Consider the following 20435-nt stretch of genomic DNA (forward strand, 5'->3'; position numbering starts at 1 on the left):
GTTCACGGCACAGGTGGGTTCTTGGGTACAATTGCTTTAGACCAGTGGGAATGCTTTCTGCTGTGACGATCTGTGGGAAGCAGAGCGGCCCACACACTCCAACAGGAAGTCATTGCAGTCTGTGCCTGTCGTTGTGGGTTTGCGTTGAACTTGAGTTGTGTGCAGATGTCAGCCTGTTGGCCCGATGGGTTGGGCCGGAGCTAGCGTGTTAAGGACGTGTACCTTGTGACCTGCGAGCAGAGGCAGGTGGCTCCCCCGGCATCCCAGCTCCCGCTTCGGGGAAGCGAGAGTCCAGGGCTGACTTGACTGAAGACGCAGCTCCTAGACAATGTGCAAAGGACGTAGGGTCACAGGTTGGTTATTTACAGATCCCAGGGAGCTGGGGATGGGCCGTCCTCCGTCCAGGTCGCAAGCGAGCGGGAGAGAGCACAGCGGAAGGCCCCAGTGCTTGTACGGTGGCCACTGGCTTTCCACGGCTCAATTCTAGGCAGTGGTTTTACAAGGTGCCCGGGAGAAGCAAAGTGGGAGCTTGGGCAGGAATCCTTATCTGAATGTGGGGACTCTGGGTGAGCAGGGCTGCCCTGCTGTGGACGCCTGGGCAGCGCCACACCCTGTTCTTCTGGCACCTTCCCGTTCTCTCCGAGTCAGCAGGCCCGCCGTCACCGGTCATGCCGAAGGAATGCAGTCCACAAGTAAAGGGAAACCTCGATGGGAGGGGTTCCCTACAGTTAGTTGGCTTGTGGACTGTTTTCCTTTGCAAAATGTGCATTCCTTTTTCCTAAAACTTTCTTGGTGATGTGAAGTATTTCCAATTCCTGAATCCTGTAATCTGGTCCCAGATTAAGTTTAAATTGAAATTTGACAAAATCTTTTTAATTTCAGTCCCATTGGTCGTAACCTTTTCAGAAGGCATGAGTCCATTTCCTGCCTCATTCCCCGCAATGTAATGCTTCCGGGCCCTAGAACCGTCCGTGTATGGTTGGTGTAGGAGATTGGCTGAGAGGAAGGCCACGTAAAACCCTTAGAAGATACTTTTTTGTTTTCAGTGAGAAAATCCTTCCTATAAACTTGATGGATTGTGTTTCCTTTTCGCGTGGAGTGTGGCTCGGGGAAGAGGCTCTGCTTGGCTGGGTTTGGTGGTGTGGTCGGTGGGCTCCCTGGGGCCAGGAGCCGGTGTCCCCCCAGCTCCGTGCAGGTCCTCACCCTGCCGGCCCCTCTGAAGCTGGTGGTCTGTGTGATTCACGGCTGTTCAGAGACCACAGTGTATGTAAATGCTTTGGTTTTGTGGCTTTCAGATTTTGTGCAAATGCTTGTTTTGAGGGGATTCCAGAAGAACGTGGATGTGAGAGGAACCGTGGAGCCGGAGTGGATGACCCAGGTGGGAGGACACCAGGCCTCGTGGGGCAGCGGCTGCAGCACGAGGGACCCACGCTGTAGTTGTCAGCTCTATACGGGGAAGTCCGCTTTGCTGTCACCACAGGGCGCCCCTGAGTGCAGATGTGAGGGCACGGGCCTGGGCGGTGGTCTCTCCCCCACGGCTCTCGAGGGTACAGCCCTCCCCACGGCCCACGAGGGTACAGCCCTCCCCACGGCCCAGATCCTGGGCTGTGCCTGAGGGGGAATCTGGAGACGAGCTCTTTGTAAAGTCGAGTCTTGTTTTACTTTGGGGTGACAGCTGGCTCGCTTGTGCCCCTGTGTAACTGCAGTGTTCTGTCCCCACAGGTGGCTGTTGCTGTTCTCGAGAGGATGCTGGCTTGTGAGTGGCTCTGTGGCCCACGTTGTAAATGGCCTCCCTTGCTGGTTAGGGATTCCTGCGGTTCGCCGCCTTTCCAGCTCAGTGCTGCTCCTGGCAGGCCTCTTGCACGGTTGTGATTGTGTCTAAACTCACCAACTTACTTGTTTTTCTCCTGCTGTCAGTTTTGGTGGCTTCACATTTGATCTCCAGAGCAGCAGTGGTGACCAGTTGAATGGTTCATTAGGGAAGCATTTTCTTGCCTACATATTGTGCTTGATTTTCAAGGCTTAAGTCTGGTACCACTGAAACACTTGGGATCTTACAGGGCTTGTGCGTCGGGGGGGGTTCGGGGGCCTAGGAGGCCTGTGATGGCAAGGTGTCCGTTACCTGACTTGCCCAGAAGCACTTGGTCGGGGCTGTTTATGATGGACGGTGATGATGTGTGTCTGTCTCTTTTCTGCCTCAGCCGCGCTCGAAGCTTTGGCGGCCGGGATACAGGAGGGGTCCGCAGCACACAAGGCAGTGAGCTGCTGGTAAGTTCTGGAGGTGGGCCTGCCGGCTGAGTGGTCCCAGGTATGCTGGTCGCCCCCGAAGGCCCAGTGATCCTTTGCCATTGTGGTGACATCAGGAGCTGGAAAGCACTAGACGTCCTCTGAAGATGAGGTCCGTCCTGTGGGACCCATGCCACCTCCGGGTCTGAGGGGAGGGGGTCCTCGGGGTCCCAGCCAGGGAGACCTTGCCTGTCACGCCTGCCCCCGCAGGGCCCTCCACTTGCTCCCCTCGGTTCTCTGGAGGCGCAGCCAGGTACTGGGGACCAAACGTTGGGGTGTCAGGTTTGCTTCAGAGTAACCTGGGATGAGGCCACCTGGGCCTTGGCTCTCTCCTGGGAACCCAGGAGATTTCCCAGCATTTCCAGGCTTTGTTACTCTGCCCATTTTTCAATTATTTTGCTCCTGATTACCTCTTCTCCACGATTACTTTAATAGTCCTCAAACCTGCTGTGTGAGTACTTTACTAATCAGCATATAAAACACTGCTCTGTTCTATGTTTTATGCATTTTCACGATGTGCTGAGTCCGTGCTCAGACTTGTCCCGAGAGTCAGATCATGACTTTCCACGTTTTTTAATTAGTTGCCAACACTTAGAGTAAAATCAGACGTCCCCTCCCAGTCTGGGTGGCCGTCCTGCCTGGAGCCTCCTCACTGCACGTGTGACATGGGCAGCTCACATGGCTGCTGGGGCCCTGGATTCTCTCCCCTGAGGGATCGGGTGGGGCTGATCATGACACCCTGCTGTCGGTCCCGGTCTCCCTCTGTCCCTCCTGACCTGTCAGTGACATCCTGCTCCCTCTCCTTTTCTTGCTTCTCCTGTCGGGGGAAGGACGTCCCTGGCTCCAGGTGCGGTTGAGAGCCTCCATGTGCCGGGGCAGGATCAGGTGCTCAGTGCAAACCATGGCCCTGCCACCTCTGGTTCCCATTTCACAGATGGGGAGACCAAGGCTTTGCGACGTGTGCTGGGCCTGGGTCCAGCCACTGGCTGTGGTCACTGTGACCTCCGTCACCTCCTGCGAGGCCCAGCCCTCTGTGACCTCACTCTGACCTTCTTGCTTCTCCATGTGACAGCGACTCCATTGCCTTTGATTCTGTCCTGTTGAAGCGACGCTCCCCTGGATTCCATTTCCGTCTGCGGCATGGCAGCCTGGCTGCAGGCCTGGCTGGGGAAGCGTGGGCAGGGCCAGCCTGTGAGCCTGAGCTGGGGGTCTGGAGTCGGGGGCCTGCAGGTCCCTGGCTGCTTTGCCAGTGAGCTACTCCTCGTGCGTGAGGTGCCGCTGTCAGATGCTGGCACTGTTGAGTGGCGGCAACCTGCAGGGGTCCCCTCCCCTGAGATCCTCTGCTGCATCTGCAGGTTCAGTGTGTTCAGTGGACACATGTATCGAAGTATAATTTCAACCGAGTCTCCCAAGAGGTTCTTCTGTCACACTCTGACCCAGATCCTCACCCACAAGCCTGTGCTGAAAGGTGGGTCCTGGTGCCCTGGGTGCCTCCCTTGACAGAAGCTCGGGCCGCAGATGTTAACACGGGGAGGACAGTCCATTTGTCATTAAACATCTTCTCATTTGAAAGCAACTCTTTCCCATAAAGAAAATTTAGAATTAAAGAAGCGTCACCCATTGCCAAAGTAGAATATCTTTAATATGAAGCCCTTCCTGTCTTTTCTAGATAGGTTTTTAAAACAGTGCTCATACTTTGAATTCCAAGGTTCTGTTTCTGCGGCTCACGTCAGCATTTTCTGTGTGGGTGCATGGCTTCCTGAAAGGTGTCTAACACCCGAGTCATCTTCTGCCTGACGCACTGTCCCGTGAGGGCTGGGCGGTCTGTGAGGCTCCTGATGGCGCCTTCTCTGTGGTGCTGCATCCCGGGGCCCACGGAAGCCCCCGGCAGAGGCTGTTGCCCCTCCGGAGGGCCTGGCCTGGCTGATGCATGCTTTCCAACCGTGTCCTTTCAACATGTCCTCGCTGACTGCTTATTCATAGTGAAAGTTTAAAAGCAGCAAAATTAATGTGTAATTGATGGGTTGGAGGATATTTATAGCAGATATGATCAAGGATTACCAAAGACACAGACATTTCATGACATAAAAAAGTGGCTGGAAAATGGGGAAATGGTGAAGTTCACATAACATTTGGAAAAGTGCAAATTAAAACAAGGTATTTTATTGATATTGAACTTTTTGATGATTACTGATGTGACGTTTTGTGTGTTTCCTCCTGAATGAAGTTTCCGACGCTGTTCAGATGCAGAGAGAGTGGAGCTTTGCAAGGACCCCGCCTCTGCTCAGTGGCCTGTACCGTAGGGTAAGTGCACAGGGTGGGGTCCAAGACCTGCTGCACGGGCTCTGGGGGTCCCAGAAGATGCCACAGCCACGGCTGTCCGTGGCTGGACCGCCGCCCGGGTCCAGAGACTGAACTTGTCACGTGGGCAAAGCACCTTGTCCTCAAATGAGAACTCCCTCCAGCCGCTGCTGGCCATGGGGGTCAGGAGGGGCAGGTGTCTCGAGTCTAGGTTGTGTCCGATGCAGATGGGGAGGGAGGCGAGGGTCCAGCTCTGACACTTTGGTTGCAGCTCTTCGTGATCCTGAGCCCAGAGGAGCTGGTGGACTGCTTACAAGAAGTTCTGGAGACACGGGAGGTGAACTGGCAACACGTGCTGTCCTGCGTGTCCACACTGGTGATCTGCTTGCCAGACGCACAGCAGCTGGTTAACGGTGCGCGGGGATGGGAGCCCCACTGTGTTCCGTGCGTGTGTGCGCGTGTGATCCGTGGACCGGCGCTGGGGCGAGCCTGCGGGCCGAATCGCTGTGTCTGGCTCAGTGAGGATGGAAGCCCTTCCCGCCTGCCCAGCCAGTGCCCTCTGGACCGCCCTCTGCTGTCGGCCTGCCCATGTACCCGCTGCCAGGCTGCGTGCGGGCCGCCACCCAGGGCCTGGGGGTCGGTGTTGGATGAGCGGACTGTCCTGCCTCCCCCCCCACCCCCACCCCCGCCCCAGTCCCCGTCCACAGCCGTGCCACTGTCCTCACCTAGGTTGGGTGTCGCGTTTGCTGGCTCATGCGTTCGAGAGCTGTGACCTGGACAGCATGGTCTTGGCGTTCCTGGTTGCACGGCAGGCTGCGCTGGAGGGCCCAGCTGCCTTCCCGTCCTATGCCGCCTGGTTCCAGGTGAGCCGCCTGCGCTCCCGCTGGGGTCGGCTCTGCCAAGACTGCTCAGCTTCCCATCTGCCTCATTGGGCCTCCTGCCGTCTCTCACGAGAAAATGAGTGAAATCCAGCAGGAAAGGGTGAAAGCGAACACAGCTGCCTTTTTTTGCACAGTGTGCTGCGCTGTGATTGGTTTCACGTCTGTGGGGGAGCGCCCTCCTCTCTTCCCTGTTTCCCGCCACCTGCGCGTGTTTGCCGCTCTTCCCAGGCTGCTGGGCCTGGGGGGCATCTTTGGGACGTCAGCTTTGAAGGTTGGGCGTGTGTGGATTTGGGTTTACGAGCCCTGTTCTTTGCAGAAGCTTTGGGTGGTGTAGCTGTGGCCTCTTGGAGAGCCCGCCTCTCTGCATCCACCCGGCTCTGTGCCTGGTGTGCCGTAGAGATGGTGGGCGTGGTTCTTTCTTTTGCGGAAAGAAGCTCCCGCCTGGCCCCGCGCTTACCCCAGCTCCACGCAGCGGGCCAGGGGCTCCTGCTGGAGGCATGTGGACTCAGTGACTGCGTCCACAGTCCTGGCCCCGAGGGGCTTACCAGAGTGCACTCAGTGCTCCGGCAGTGGGGCCAGTGGTGTCGGCCTTGTGTGCTCGTTCTGAGGACTTCGTGCCTGTCGTCTGTCTGACAGCACAATTGTTCCGAAGAACCACAGGGTGTGCTTTGGAGGAGGAGCTTCTGTGGGCCTCGTGGTGTGGCAGGTGGGCCTCTTGTGGCTGGCGTGAGGCGAGTGCTGGTCTCTGCAGGCTCATCGGGACATATTCAGGGTCGACACCTCTTCAGAACCTCCCTGCCCTGGGCACCCACAGGCACCCCTGGGCGCCCTGGGTTCTATAAGAGTCCACTCTCCTGCTGTGGCCTGGGCACTTTGCCCGAGGCCCCACCCCTGCAGGGATCTCGTCCACTCAGACGGGCTTGGGGCTGGAGTGGAATGAATTCACCTGTGAGGAAGGGACTCTCGCAGGGTGGTTAACAAATCCTGTCTCTAACGTTCATAGAAAGGCACCATATTTACCATTTTCTACAGCAATATATTTTTAATTTTTTAAATGTATTTTCAGTCCATCTGTTTAGCTAGGCCACAGCCATGTCGTCCTAAAGACAAATGAACTGAAGTGGCTTTGCTTCCCTTTTTCTGCTGTTTTTGAAGCCGGGATGTAGCCATGGCCACCCCACGGCAGGTCCTCCTGTCGCCCCCGCCTCATGCCCATCCTCCCCACAGGCCGCCTTCGGGAGCGCAAGGGGCTTCCACAGCTGCAGCAAGAAGGCGCTGGTCTTCCTCTTCAAGTTCCTGTCTGACCTCGTGCCCTTCGAGGCCCCCCGGTACCTGCAGGTGAGAGGCCGGCGGCACGTTCGGCTCAGGGCAGCCCCGCAAGTGACAGTCACAGAATGCAAACGCCACCCTGGGGTGTCGGTGCACTCCTGGGGAGGCATGTTTCTTACAGTAAATGCCCAGAAACCAGCCGCGTGTGGTCCTAGGAGCTGGTGAGTGAGCGAAGGGGGCCTGGTGCCTGCATAGAAAGGGGTCCCCATACCACGGACACTGAGGCCAGTGCGTGTCCTGGGTCCCATGTTTGGTTTTTAAAAATGATATATTTTTATATTGAAGGAGAAGGATCTGGAAGAATATGCCCCAGTGGCTGTGGACGTGCCTTCTGGGAGTGGAAGACTTCACGCTCCAGTTTGCGTTCTTTATCACCATGTACATTAGTCTCATAATTAGAAAGTGCCTTGCAGTGAGCTTTCTTTTGTAATCAGATGACATAACCAGCATTTGCTTTGAGGGGTAGGGCACTTGGAAAAGGAATCTCACCTTCTTTTTTTAATTAAGAAATGCGTATTTTATTTCAAAGGATACATGTGACGTAACTCACGCAGCCTGGAGTCCGGTCTCCCCGTGCAGCTCAGTCCCTGCTGCCCCTGGGGCCCCGACGCCTCCCTCCAAGGGGAGGAGGGCTGCGTGTGTGTGGGCGGGGCCGGCTCTGGGGCAGGGCACCTGCTGCCCCTCCCGGCCCCGTGCAGAGACGCTCACCCAGGACTCCGTCTGCCCCAACTCCAGACCCCCCTGGGGTCTTTGGCTAATTCTTCAACTTTGTTGCCGTCAGTACGAGTGTCTCCCCCAGAAAGTCAGGACAGCTCATGGGCTGATGGACCTGCTCCGCCCTCTGCCCGCAGGTGCACGTCCTCCACCCACCGCTGGTTCCCAGCAAGTACCGCGCCCTCCTCACCGACTACGTGGCGCTGGCCAGGACGCGCCTGGCCGACCTCAAGGCGAGTCCCAGCCTCCCCTGCTGCCTGCTCCTCCTCTCTCTGCGCGGAGGCCAGTGCCTGTCTGGGTCCTCACATGCGCCCGTGTCTTTGCAGGTTTCTATAGAAAACATGGGGCTCTATGAGGATTTGTCTTCAGCTGGGGACGTCACCGAGGTAACGTCCTGGGCTCGTCGCTGAGCGTCTCTGCGTGTCTGAGCCTTTCCTGTCTGGGCCCCAGTGCGTGTGCGGCAGCCGGGGTGAGCTGTGCTCCAGTGCTTGTCCTGTCGTATCCACACTGTTCAGAGCAGCAGCAAGGGTCACCTTTTACAGGGATGCTTCTTCCAGTAGGTCCCCCTTCCCGTGGTTTCACGGACAAAGTGGTCTGTAAAACAGTTGGGAAGGGCGGTGTCATGTTTTTCTAGGAATTACAGAAAAAAGTGTGAACTATATTTATGTAGACCAAATGTCGGATGGCCGTATGGGGTGTGTGTGTGCTTTCCTAAGACACTTTTACTTCAAAGTTGCGAGTCTCTGGAGAGCCCTTCCTGTTGGACTGTTAGGCGAATACTTTAAAATATTTAACATAGTTTTCTATTTAAGATTTATTGCTGTTCACAAGTTGCCATTTCATAATTTTTTTAAATCTCAAAAATTAGGTCTTGGCACCTTCCCACCTGAAAATCTTGCATTGGAATCCTTGTCTCTGCCAGAAGGGCAGCAGGAAGCAGGGTGGAGGGCACAGACACATGGAGCCTGGGGGTGGCTGTGGCTTCCCGGAGGTGCTGAGCTCTCTGGGGCCGGGGCAGCAGTTGATCCCTCCTTGTGGTTTTGCTGGTATCAGGGAGTTTGTCTGCATGTCCGCTTACTCTGTCATGCCTATCGCCCGACCACAGAACCGTGGCCCTGCTCTGCTCCTGCCTTTTCTTTTAAATCTTCTGTTCTTTTCCGTCCTCCCCGCTTGGAGCCAGCCCCACCGCCAAACGTCCCAGGATGTTGAGAAGGCCATCATGGTGTTTGAACACACGGGGAAGATTCCCGCCGCCGTCCTGGAGGCCAGGTGGGGTTACGCTGCCTGAAGGGCTGGTGGGCAGGTGCTGCCGAGCCCCTGCTGTGACATGAGCTCCCTTGCAGAAAGCCGAGGTGCCCCATAGCACAGGCTGTTCAGAGGGACCAGAACAGGCCCTCCCTTTGGCCACGATGACTTTTCTTGTTCATGCTTCAACGGTGACCGTGTGAAGCCAGCACAGGGAGTTGAATAGCAAAATTTTGTTGAATTTGGTGTGACGCCAAAACACGTTGAATTCTGGTTGCTACCAGTACGGGGTAGCTGTGGGGTAGCTTTCTTAAGGCTTTGCCTCTGAGAAACGCGCACAGCTTCCAGCTCCCACGGTCAACCTCGTGGCCGCGGATGAACCCAGGTTCCAGGGTCATGCATCTGGAATCCTCCAGACTCTCTGGGTGCAGGTGGTCACCAGCACAGAGTTCCCTTTGTGTGAAGTGTCCCAAAACAGTGGGAAAGAATACTTGAAAACGTGATACAGTGTCATAGCCTTGAAACGTGACAGCACGTGGCCCACGCTCTGGCCTGCAGGGACGGCCCTGGACGTGGACTGAGGGTCCTCTGGTCGAGGTGGGGCACCCCTGAGCCTGGCCTTTTCTGTTGCAGCATATTCCGGAGGTCCTACTACCTGTCCCACTTTCTCCCCGCCCTGCTCACACCGCGAGTGGTCAGTACACATCGCCGTGAACGTGGGGCCGGGTCGGCAGAGAGGGGGTCCCTGTCGGCGTCTCACCCAAGTCCTGTCTTCCCTCTCAGCTCCCGAGGGTCCCTGATTCCCGGGCCGTTCTCATAGAGTCCCTGAGGAGGTACGCATGGCAGCGCGGCTCATCTGGGGGCTTAACAGCGCAAGGAGCTGTGGCTCTTCTGTAGAGAAATGTGTTTTGTCACATGTATGCTTTGCTTATAAAAAGTTGGCTCAAAATTAGTTAAAATGTTAAAAAGAAAATTTCTTTGATTCTGAATATCACAACAACATTTTTCAATGAACTTTTAGGATGATTAGTCTGAGAATTAAAGAAAATAGTGTTTTTGCTACATAATCATTGGGAAAGGAGGAGAATTTAAGGAAAGAAGGAAAAGGGAGAGGTGAAAGCCTCCCACTGTGATGATTTGGGGAGAGTGGAGACCACGTGTAGAACGGGGGTCCCGTCCCCCGGCTCACACTGAGGACCTCCAGGAGCAGAGAGGTGGCAGAAACAGAAAACTATAAACCCTGTTTTCCAGTGTCTTATGTGAAGTGATGGGTCCTGTGAGAAGATTGAAAAGATAAAGGGCCTAGAAAGTAAAAATAAGCTTTTTCATCTTATGATTAGGTCATTCTCTGGGATCCTTACTTTTATTTATTTTTGGCATAAGATATTCCAAAAGTAAAGAGACCAGTAAAAAAAACACCCCTATGCCCCATTCACATTAATATTTTTGCTATCTTTCCTTTTTTTTCTTGAAATAGTCCAGATACATCTTACCCCAGGTCTCTGATCCCCTCCCCTTTTCCTCCAAGAAAATCATTATCCTGAAGTTGGTGCATAAAGTTTTCCTCTATTTTTTATCCTTTTGTTTTATATGTTTATAACTGTAAATTATGTCCACACACAAACACACCACACAGTGTGGTCTTGTGTGTTTTCAAAGTGGATTTGATAGCAGTGTGTGTTGTTCTGTGACTTGCATTTTCACTCCCCCCGTTGGTCGTGTGCTCTGGTTGGTTTAATGCTGTGTGGAATTCTGTTGTGTCTGCAAACTGCCACATCGCACACCCCAGGGTGCAGGCCACATGCCTACGGAATAAATAGATTAACTTACCATCCTGGAGTTGGACCCTTAGGTTACTTCCACTTTTATGCTTTGTTAACAGTGCTTCAGTGAACATCCTTGGCTATATCTCCATGAAAACTTTAAAATTTTGAGTGCAATTTCATTGATTTTATAGATTAATTTGAGGATATTTGGCTTTATTATGGTACTGAGTTTTTCCTTCCAGGAACATAGTACGTCTTTGTTTTTTCAGGTCTTTTACTAGTGTTTTGTGGTTTTTCTTCATAAAACTCTTGTAAATTTTTGTCAGCCTTGCTACTCGGTACCTAGTTTTTGTTGTGAACTGCATGTTCTTTTCTGTCTTCTTCATTGGCTGTTGCTGAGGTATAGGTGCCCTTGTTTCCATTAACTGTTGAACTTACTCCCAGTGGGTGGTGAGATTTTCTATGCAGTCATGCCATCCACAAGATCAAGTTTGCCTCCTCCTGTCAGATTATTATGCCTCTCAGTGTTTGTCACTGTGTTGGGTAGGATTTTAGTATAATGAGCAATCGTAGAAGTGAAAGCTGGCCTCATGTCTTGTTCCTGGCTGAAATAGGACTGCTTCTAGAGTTTTACCATTAATTCTATTTGCTGTAGTTTTATATATGTGTGTGTATATATATATATGTATATGCTCCTTACCATATTAAAAGAGTTCCCTCTGTGAATTTGCTAAGGACTTTTAGCAGGAATTCATGCTTTTTTTTGGCATCCCTTGAGATGATTGTGCTGTTCTCCTGTCATCGGCCATGTGATAATTACATTGATAGGTTTTTCCACTGTCTTTGCGTTCCTGGAATACCCCCTAATTGGTAACAGTTTTTTGTTTTATAAACTGCTGAATTTGGTTTACTGATACTTTATTTAGGATTCTTGCATCTGTGTCTCATTCTGTTAGACTCACCTTGGCTGCTTTGCCATTAGGTATTTGGTTCCTCATAGAACGAACCAGGCAGCCTTCCCTCTTTCCTGTCCCCTGAAATAGTTTGTGTCACACAGGGATCATGTGTCCCTTAAGGTTTGGTAAAATCTGGCTGCAAAATCATCTGTTCATGGTGTCTTTGTGGAGGCAAGACTTTTGGCTGCTGACTCAGTTTCTTGAATGGTTATCGGTTTAGTCAGGTTTTTTATTCTCGAGTTAGCTTTCATATATACTTCTAGAAAATTGTCCATTTCATCTCAGTTTGAAAATCTATTGATGTATCATTTTTCATGATATTCTATTGTGATTTAAAAATTTTTAAATCACATCTGTACTTTTCATCCCTTCTTAAAATTTTTTTCATGCTAGTGTTAATTTTGCCTTTTTTTATGACTCATTCATTACTTAAAGACTTGTCTGTTTTATTAATTTTATCACATAACCAGTCTTTTATATTGTGTCCTTCCTGCTGTTTTGGGTTTTTTAAATAAATTTATTTATTTTATTTATTTTTATTTTTGGCTGCATTGGGTCTTTGCTGCTGCGCATGGGCTTTTCTCTAGTTGTGGCGAGTGGGGGCTTCTCATTGAGGTGGCCTCTCCTGCTGCGGAGCACGGGCTCTAGGCATGTGGGCTGCAGTAGTTGTGGCACGTGGGCTCAGTAGTTGTGGCTTGCGGGCTCTAGAGTTCAGGCTCAGTAGTTGTGGTGCATGGGTTTAGCTGCTCTGCGGCATGTGGGATCTTCCCGGACCAGGGCTTGAACCCATGTCCCCTGCATTGGCAGGCGGATTCTTAACCACTGCACCACCAGAGAAAACCCTTCTCTGCTGGTTTTTTTTTTTTTTTAAGAGGGTTTTTTAAAAAAAATAAATTTATTTATTTTTGGCTGCGTTGGGTTTTCCTTGCTGCACGTGGGTTTTTCTCTGGTTGTGGCGAGCTGGGCCTACTCTTCGTTGTGGTGCGCAGGCTTCTCATTGCGGTGGCTTCTCTTGTTGTGGAGCGTGGGCTCTAGGTGCGCGGGCTTCAGTAGTTGTGGCATACAGGCTCAGTAGTTGTGGCTCTCGGGCTCTAGAGCACAGGCTCGGTAGTTGTGGCACATGGGCTTAGTTGCTCCGCGGCATGTGGGATCCTCCCAGACCAGGGTTCGAACCTGTGTCCCCTGCATTGGCAGGCGGATTCTCAACCACTGTGCCACCAGGGAAGCCCCTCCCTGCTGTTTTTTAAAAAAATCTTCTATTTGTTTTTAGATTTTAACTTTATTATTTACCTTTTGTTTTCTTTGGGTTTACTATGTTGTTCTTTTTATAACTTCTTAAAGTGGTGGTTTATTGTTTTATAACTTTTCTTGTGTTTTAAAACAGGCATATTTTAATAAATTTTACCTGCAGATATCACTTTAGCTGCCTTCCAAAAGTTTCAATGTGTAGTTCTTACACTGTCGGTCAGTTCTAAATACTCAAACCATTGTGCTATGATTTTCTCATAATTTGTAAGTTAGTTTTAAGTAAATTTTTAAAATTTTTAAACATTTAGGTATTTGCCCATGAGTTTTTATTGTTGAATTCCAATTTAATTGCATTTTTCGCAAAGAATATGATTCACTTTGTATGGAGTTTTTTCTACTTGTCAAGACTTCCTTTCAGAATTTGCTTGGAATTTGCAGACATTCCGCGCATCCTTGAAAACAACACATGTCCTTCAGTTTTGGACTGTAGGGTCTGTCTGTTAAATTGTGCTTATTCTCAAGTTTTCTGTATCCTGAATAGTTTTCTGTGTCTTTGGTTTATCAGTTTATTGTGGAGGTGGTTGTGATTTTGTCAGTTTCTCCTTATAATTCTGTCAGATTTGTCTTGTTGCAAGAAAGTTCGAAATTGTTAAAATACAGGCTTCTCTTGCTGGATGTTTTTCCCTTTGTTATTATGTAATGTCTCTGTTAGGCTTTTTACTTTAATTTCTATTTTGTCTGCTATTAAAACCAGCTTTTTTTTTTTTGGTATTTGCATGGTATAGCTTCTTAATTTTTTTTTTATTGGCTGCGTTGGGTCTTTGTTGTTGCACGCAGGCTTTCTCTAGTGATGAGCCGGGGCTACTCTTCGTTGCTGTGTGCGGGCTTCTCACTGTGGTGGCTTCTCTTGTTGCAGAGCATGGGCTCTAGGCGTGCGGGCTGCAGTAGTTATTGGCACTTGGGCTCAGTAGTTGTGGCTCGTGGGCTCTAGAGTGCAGACTCAGTAGTTGTGGTGCACGGGCTTAGTTGCTCCGCGGCACGTGGGATCTTCCCACACCAGGGCTCGAACCCATGTCCGCTGCATTGGCAGGCAGATTCTTAACCACTGCACCACCAGGGAAGCCCCCAGCAGTCCATTCTTGTTTCACAGCTGCAGTGTTTTGTTTTTTTTTTTAAGAAATTCACGGTCTTTTATTTATTTATTTATTTATTTATTTTATTTATGACTGTGTTGAGTCTTCGTTTCTGTGCGAGGGCTTTCTCTAGTTGTGGCAAGTGGGGACCACTCTTCATCGCGGTGCGCGGGCCTCTCACCGTTGCGGCCTCTCTTGGTGCGGAGCACAGGCTCCAGACGCGCAGGCTCAGCAATTGTGGCTCACGGGCCCAGTTGCTCCGTGGCATGTGGGATCTTCCCAGACCAGGGCTCGAACCCGTGTCCCCTGCATTGGCAGGCAGATTCTCAACCACTGCGCCACCAGGGAAGCCCCGGCAGTGTTTTGTCTTACCTCTCTGAAGATATTAATGAAAGTGATGACTGGACAGTTTCTTTTCTGTGAATTTCTCCGTTTCCTTGAATTTGTTCTTTCTTTTTATTTGCATTGGTTTCTGTTTTTTAAACTGAAGGCTTTCCAGTCCCCAGGGCAGTGGGTCGTGCCTTCAGTTCCTAGTCTCCAGCCAAGTTCCCTGCCTCCCTCCAGTGCTGGTGTGGATTCTCACTCTGGAGCACAGCCATGTCTCTGTTCTTCTGCTTGAATCTCGTCGTCACGGTTTGCAGCACTGTTGGGGGGCAATGCTCTGTGGCTCTTGAACTTGCTGCTGTGCCATGAGAGCTCGTCAGCCGTGCCCTGCAGATGCCCCGTGTCCTCATCACAGGACTTGTGTTTTTAATGACATTGATTGGATGTTTTCCTAGTTAGCATTTTTCATTAAAAGTAATATAAGTTCACCTTTAAAATTTGGGAATTACCAAAACTTGAATGAGAGAAGTGAAAATCATTTATAATCTCACTACACAACAAAACCCACTGTTGGTAGATGTTTATATAGGACGTATGAAGTAGTCAGGACCGTTTAAGTCCATATGGACAATGTTTTTCCTAAACACAGGGTCATGCTGTGGGGTGTTGTATAATTTATTTAGATTTACTCTGTTGCATATTTCCGTTTTATGATAGTCTTTGGGATTGTAAGCTTGAGAATTAATCCGAGTCCTAGTTGACTATTTTCATGTTTTCTTCTGATCCAGAGCGGAGAAAATTCCCCCCTCCTTATACTCCACCTACCGCCAAGCCTGCTCCACTGTCAGAGAGAAGCCAGAAGGTAAGGTCAGTGGGTCGCTGGGTCCCCAGACGTGCCCATCTCCACTTCCCTGATCACGAGACGTGTCGGTGGCACCTTGGCCATCTGGTCTGGTTCTGTCATGCTGGGTCTGGCCACAGCTGTGGCTTCAGAGACTGCCCAGCACCAGCCCTGGGACAGCTGTGACACCAGGAGGGCTGCCTGTGACGTCATTCCTTGAACACGCGTGCAGTACAAAATCCACTTGACCATTTCTCATCTTTGTGTGCCCCGCTGAGGTTGTGATGTGGTTTCTGTTTGCCCGTCTGAATTCGAGCTTTAAAGTCAGGTGACCAGCCAGGCCCGAGGCCCGTGGTGTTTGTTCTGCACCGTGTCCTAGTAGGGGGTCTGCCATGGCTCTGTGGCCGTTTGGACTGTTGGGGATCTTTCTGCTTCTAGGGGACAGTGATGTAGACCTGGGCCAGTGTGTGAAAGCGTGCATCAGTGCTTGGAGCAGCTGGGTAGGCTGTCCGCACCCCATCCCCTCAGGACAGGGCCTGGTCTGTCGGTGTTGAAATGGTGCAGCTGTTTGCTGGGCAATCCCTCTGACGCCTGCAGGCCGGTTAGGCTGCATGAGCGACTGCAGCTCTGTTTTCTAATTCTGTCTGCCAGAACCCTCCTTGCATAATCTTCCACGGTTTCTGACAGCCAGGGAGACCCACACCTGTTTGGACCAGTATCGAAACATCTTGCAGACAGGATGCCAAGGGGGCCATAGGGCTGTGTCCACCGTTGAGTGAGGCCTTGCCCTCCTTTCCTAACCCCATGGTCCTGCTTTTGGGGGCTTCTAGAATGTTTTCTAATGCTGCATCTCACAGGGCTAGTATTTTTTAGTAAACCTATTAAATGTACGTTGAGGACTGGTAATCCCCTCTAATATACTGATCTTAACATCCTGTTGTAAAGAACAATATCACAATGTTACTTAAAAGTTTGAGAAACAGGGACTGTTTGAGAAACATCATCTGTCCATAATTCTGCTCTCCCCGCCCAGCCTCCCTCCACATGCATTTGGTCTTTATTCATTACATACCTGCTTTTTACACTTGTGGCGATAGTGTGTATAGAACCATGGTTTTTCTTAAACTTCCTTATGAATGTTTTAACTTTGATAGGACATTAACATCCGCCGTCAGGGGGAGAGCGTTTCACTTCCCTCCTCGTAGGGCCCCAGTCCTCTGTGTGCCCTCTGCAGGGAGAAGCCAGGGACAGCGTCAGGTCTGTGTGCTTCCTATCTGATCTAACCTGCTTAATTGTTAAAATTACCTCCTGTCTCTCAGATGCAGCCTCGCGAAGGGAGGTGGAGCCCAGCTGTGCGGAGGAGCCGCTGGGCCTGCTCACGACTGCCCTGCGAGAGCTCAGGGCCTCAGTGACAGATCCCCCCCAGCACGATGGTGAGGACGGGGCTGTGGGTCGGGCCGTCCGCAGTGTGTGTCCGTGGGTGCACGGGCCAGTCCTGACGTGCTCAGAGCTGGTAGCTGCTCTGTTGCCCATAGTGGCAGTGGTCAGTGCGTTTTCCCTGCAGTTGAGCATCTGGTAGTGCACCCGACCACGGCCTGGTGGGTGTGGAGCATGCCTCCTTTCTGACACTCAGGCTGTCCCAAAGTCTGGGTAGAATACGGATATTCTGCTACTTGGCATCCCGGTGGGACAGGAGACATAGAGGAGGAAAGCTGCGTTGCTGGCTGTGGGGCTTCTCTCCTTCCTTTACTCCTGGGTGGCTGTGCTCTTCAGCGCTGAGCCTCTGCTTCTGGGACTGTTTCCTATGAGGGGGTCTGGAGGACAAGCATGAGCAGTTCAAAGCGCTCCGTGGCCACAGTGGTCCACAGGTTCCAGTGTTTTTAGATTTTTGCTATGCTAAATGCAGAAACTAAAATACATGAGGCATCTTTTTACCTAGTAACTTCACTAGATTTTTATTTATCATGAATTCATTTAATTCCTATGAGAGTCTCACGGAGGAAATACAGTTGACCCTTGAACAACACAGTTTGTTGTTTTTTTTAAATTTATTTATTTTTGGCTGCGTTGGGTCTTCATTGCTGCGTGTGGGCTTTTCTCTAGTTGCGGCGAGCGGGGACTACTCTTCGTTGCAGTGCGCGGGCTTCTCATTGCGATGACTTCTCTTGTTGCAGAGCACGTGCTCTAGGCACGCGGGCTTCAGTAGTTGTGACTCGCGGGCTCTAGAGTTCAGGCTCAGTAGTTGTGGCGCACGGGGGCTTAGTTGCTCCGTGGCATGTGGGATCTTCCTGGACCAGGGCTCGAACCCGTGTCCCCTGCACTGGCAGGCAGATTCTTAACCACTGCGCCACCAGGGAAGTCCGCAACACAGTTTTTAACTGTGTGGGTCTACTCAGTATGTGCAGATTATTTTCAGTAAATATACTGGAAAATTTTTGAAGATAAATGACAATTTCAAAAGTTTCAGATAGGGGCTTCCCTGGTGGCGCAGTGGTTGAGAGTCTGCCTGCCAATGCAGGGCACGCGGGTTCGAGCCCTGGTCTGGGAAGATCCCACATGCCGCGGAGCAACTCGGCCCGTGAGCCACAATTACTGAGCCTGCGCGTCTGGAGCCTGTGCTCCGCAACAAGAGAGGCCGCGATAGTGAGAGGCCCGCGCACCGCGATGAAGAGTGGCCCCCGCTTGCCGCAACTAAGGAAAGCCCTCGCACAGAAACGAAAACCCAACAAAGCCATACATACATACATACATACATAAATAAAAAAAAAGAATGTAGGCAGACAAGAATAGCATTAAAAAAAAAAATTAAAAAAAAAAAAAAGTTTCAGATAAACCACATTGCCTAGAAATATTGAGAAAATTAGGTATGTCGTGAATGCATAAAATATACGTAGATTCACATGACATGCAAAATACACGGAAGGCTGTGAGGAGTTAAGCTTGGGGTCAGAAGTTACGCACAGATTTTCACCTGTGGTGGAGGGTCGGCAGCCCCAGCTCTGCACTGTTAGCTCTGCCTCCGCCGTGGTCATCCTGAGGGCCCAGGATGTCCCCTCGTGGCCAGCGTGGCCCTTCCGAACTCTGCTCCTGCAGCACGTGGTTCTTGGGGAGGTCGAGGCCCGTGTGGGGCCCCAGCGCTGCCGCAAGACGGTCAGCCAGCCAGGCCTGCGAATCCCTGTGCTGGCAGAGCCGCCGAGGCAGGGCCGGGCGGCTGCAGCGGGCGTCAGTGTGTGCAGAGGTGGCTGGCGGGTGAGGGGCGCGGGGTATAGACACTGGGGCCTTGGTGACGTGAAGAGCTATGCCAGCCCCTCGGAGAAGCCTGGCCACCTGCACTGCAGAAAAGTTCCACTGCTGGCCAGACGGGGACGAGAGCGGCCCCAGGGTCAGTTGAGAGTGTGGCCCCTGAGGTGGTGGGTGGCGCCCCTGCTCATGGCGCTGGTCCCTGCCTTGCAGCGCTGTCGGCTCAGATGGCAGTGATCTCTGAACAGCTCCGCTCCGCCCTGGGCCTCAGCGAGGATGACAGTGACGTCGAGGGGGCCCCGGTTCAGCTCAGCGTCCGGGCCCCCGAGCTGCGGCCGTGGGAGCAGAGGGTGAGTGTGGGGCGCCAGGGAGACCACATGTGAGTCGAGGGTTTCGGGCCGGTGCTGCCGTTTGCGTACAGACTCTGTGTTTGGGAGGAAGTTGTGGCAGAGGCTGCTCGTGGCCCTTTGTGGGTAGGTTTGCTGACCCTGCTCTCTGCTGAGAAGCTCCGTGATGACCCCTGGGGGCCCCTCCCAGGGTTTGGGGATTCCTGTGCCGAGGCGTTGCAGCCTCTTCTCCGGATGGAGGCCCGTTTTCCAATCTCGTCAGCTCCACTGTGGCCCTGTGCGTCCAGGGTGGAAACGCTGTGACGTGCGTTTGCGGCCCTGAGACCTCTCCTCTCTCAGGTCGTGGACCTCCTGCTGACGTCTTTCTGTCAGAACCTCATGGCGGCCTCCAGCGTCGCCCCACCGGACAGGTAGAGGCTGGGTGGTCTCACCGGGTGGTTTGGAGCTGTCCTGGGGCAGCCTGGGTGCTCGTGATGAGAGTGGCCGTCGTTCCTGGTCCAGCTCTGAGCCTTGGGCCCTGGTCCTGCCCCCCGACTTCGCGCTGCGCTGGGGAAGGGCCTGGGTGGGGTGGGGGCTGACTTGTCCAGCAGGGACGTGGCGACAGTCAGCGTCGCAGCAGGAGACCCTCCTGTTTGGGGAACAGCCTGATTCTTTCTTCGGTCTCTGGTGCCTGATTGCTCGTCCACCAGGCTCCAGGCGGGCAGTGCAGGGCCAGACCTGGCCGCTGCCACTGTTCTCTGTGGCTGTCCCCACAGGCAGGGCCCCTGGGCCGCCCACTTCGTGAGGACCCTGTGCAGACGCAGGCTCCTGCCGGCTCTGCTTAGCAGGCTCTGCCAACTGCTCCGTCACCAGGTAGGGCTGCCACCTCCTCCAGCCAGGAGGTGGGCTCCCTCCTGTCCCCCCAACGCTGAACCTCTTTTCTTTTTAAATATTTCTGTACTTATCTACGTATGTATGTATGTATGCATGTGGCTGTGCCCGGTCTTCATTGCGGCATGCGGGATCTTTAGTTGCGGCATGCAGGATCTTTAGTTGCGGCACGCGGGCTCTTAGTTGCGGCATGCGGGCTCTTAGTTGCGGCACGCGGGATCTTGAGTTGCGGCATGTGGGCTCTTGCGGCATGTGGGATCTCATTCCCTGACCAGGGATCGAACCCTGGCCCCCTGCATTGGGAGCGCGGAGTCTTTAGCCATTAGACCACCAGGGAAGTCCCTGAACCACTCTTCTTTCCTATTTTAGGGCCCGAGCCTGAGTGCCTCACATGTGGTGGGGTTGGCTGCCCTGGCCGTCCACCTCGGCGAGTCCAGGTCTGCCCTCCCGGAGGTGCATGTGGGCCCTCCCACCCCTGCCAGGGGCCTGCCCGTCCCCGAGCTCTTCGACATCCTCCTGCCCTGTAGGACCCAGGAGTCCTCGGCCCTGTGTCTGAAGTGAGTGTCCCTCTTGTCAAAAGTAACACACGTTCATCAGATAAAATTAGCACAGACACACATGCTCTACAGATGACCACTCTTTACCATGTTGGTCTGTACCCTTCCAGAACCTTATCTTGGGTATATTTATGTGTGTGTTGGTATCTTTGGTTATAAAAATGAGATCACCCTACTTTGCGACCTGGTTTTCAAGATGCTCACAATGGGCTGCAGGGGCCCTTCTCCAGGTCAGGTGGCCAGCGGCTGGTTGGACCTGCCCCTCAGGTTAGGTTCCGGGGTCTCCCTGTGGTGAGCAGCTTTCTCTGGGGGACGTTTCTACACACACAGCTGTCCCATCCAGAGGGTTTTGAGACCCATCGTCCAGTTACGTGCTCATCCGCTCAGTGCACACTGC

The 20435-nt window shown here is 52.4% G+C and overlaps 1 protein-coding gene across 10 annotated transcripts in view; it reads left to right on the forward strand.

Annotated features, from left to right (window-relative positions):
• The window catches only part of FANCA (FA complementation group A), a 49789-nt gene that overhangs the window by 15122 nt on the left and 14232 nt on the right, over nt 1-20435 (forward strand). For all 10 annotated transcript variants that reach the window (XM_057535002.1, XM_057535004.1, XM_057535006.1 and 7 more), the window contains 19 exons: nt 1296-1378; nt 1723-1756; nt 2202-2268; nt 3642-3754; nt 4514-4590; nt 4859-5000; nt 5317-5450; nt 6696-6806; nt 7649-7744; nt 7838-7897; nt 8692-8780; nt 9390-9450; nt 9540-9589; nt 14972-15045; nt 16344-16457; nt 18478-18614; nt 18951-19021; nt 19367-19463; nt 19851-20038. In XM_057535002.1, the coding sequence (XP_057390985.1) occupies nt 1296-1378; nt 1723-1756; nt 2202-2268; nt 3642-3754; nt 4514-4590; nt 4859-5000; nt 5317-5450; nt 6696-6806; nt 7649-7744; nt 7838-7897; nt 8692-8780; nt 9390-9450; nt 9540-9589; nt 14972-15045; nt 16344-16457; nt 18478-18614; nt 18951-19021; nt 19367-19463; nt 19851-20038 (1798 nt within the window). The remainder of the gene's footprint in view (nt 1-1295; nt 1379-1722; nt 1757-2201; nt 2269-3641; nt 3755-4513; nt 4591-4858; nt 5001-5316; nt 5451-6695; nt 6807-7648; nt 7745-7837; nt 7898-8691; nt 8781-9389; nt 9451-9539; nt 9590-14971; nt 15046-16343; nt 16458-18477; nt 18615-18950; nt 19022-19366; nt 19464-19850; nt 20039-20435) is intronic.

Source organism: Balaenoptera acutorostrata, chromosome 19 (assembly GCF_949987535.1).
Source record: "Balaenoptera acutorostrata chromosome 19, mBalAcu1.1, whole genome shotgun sequence".
Lineage (NCBI taxonomy): Eukaryota > Metazoa > Chordata > Mammalia > Artiodactyla > Balaenopteridae > Balaenoptera > Balaenoptera acutorostrata.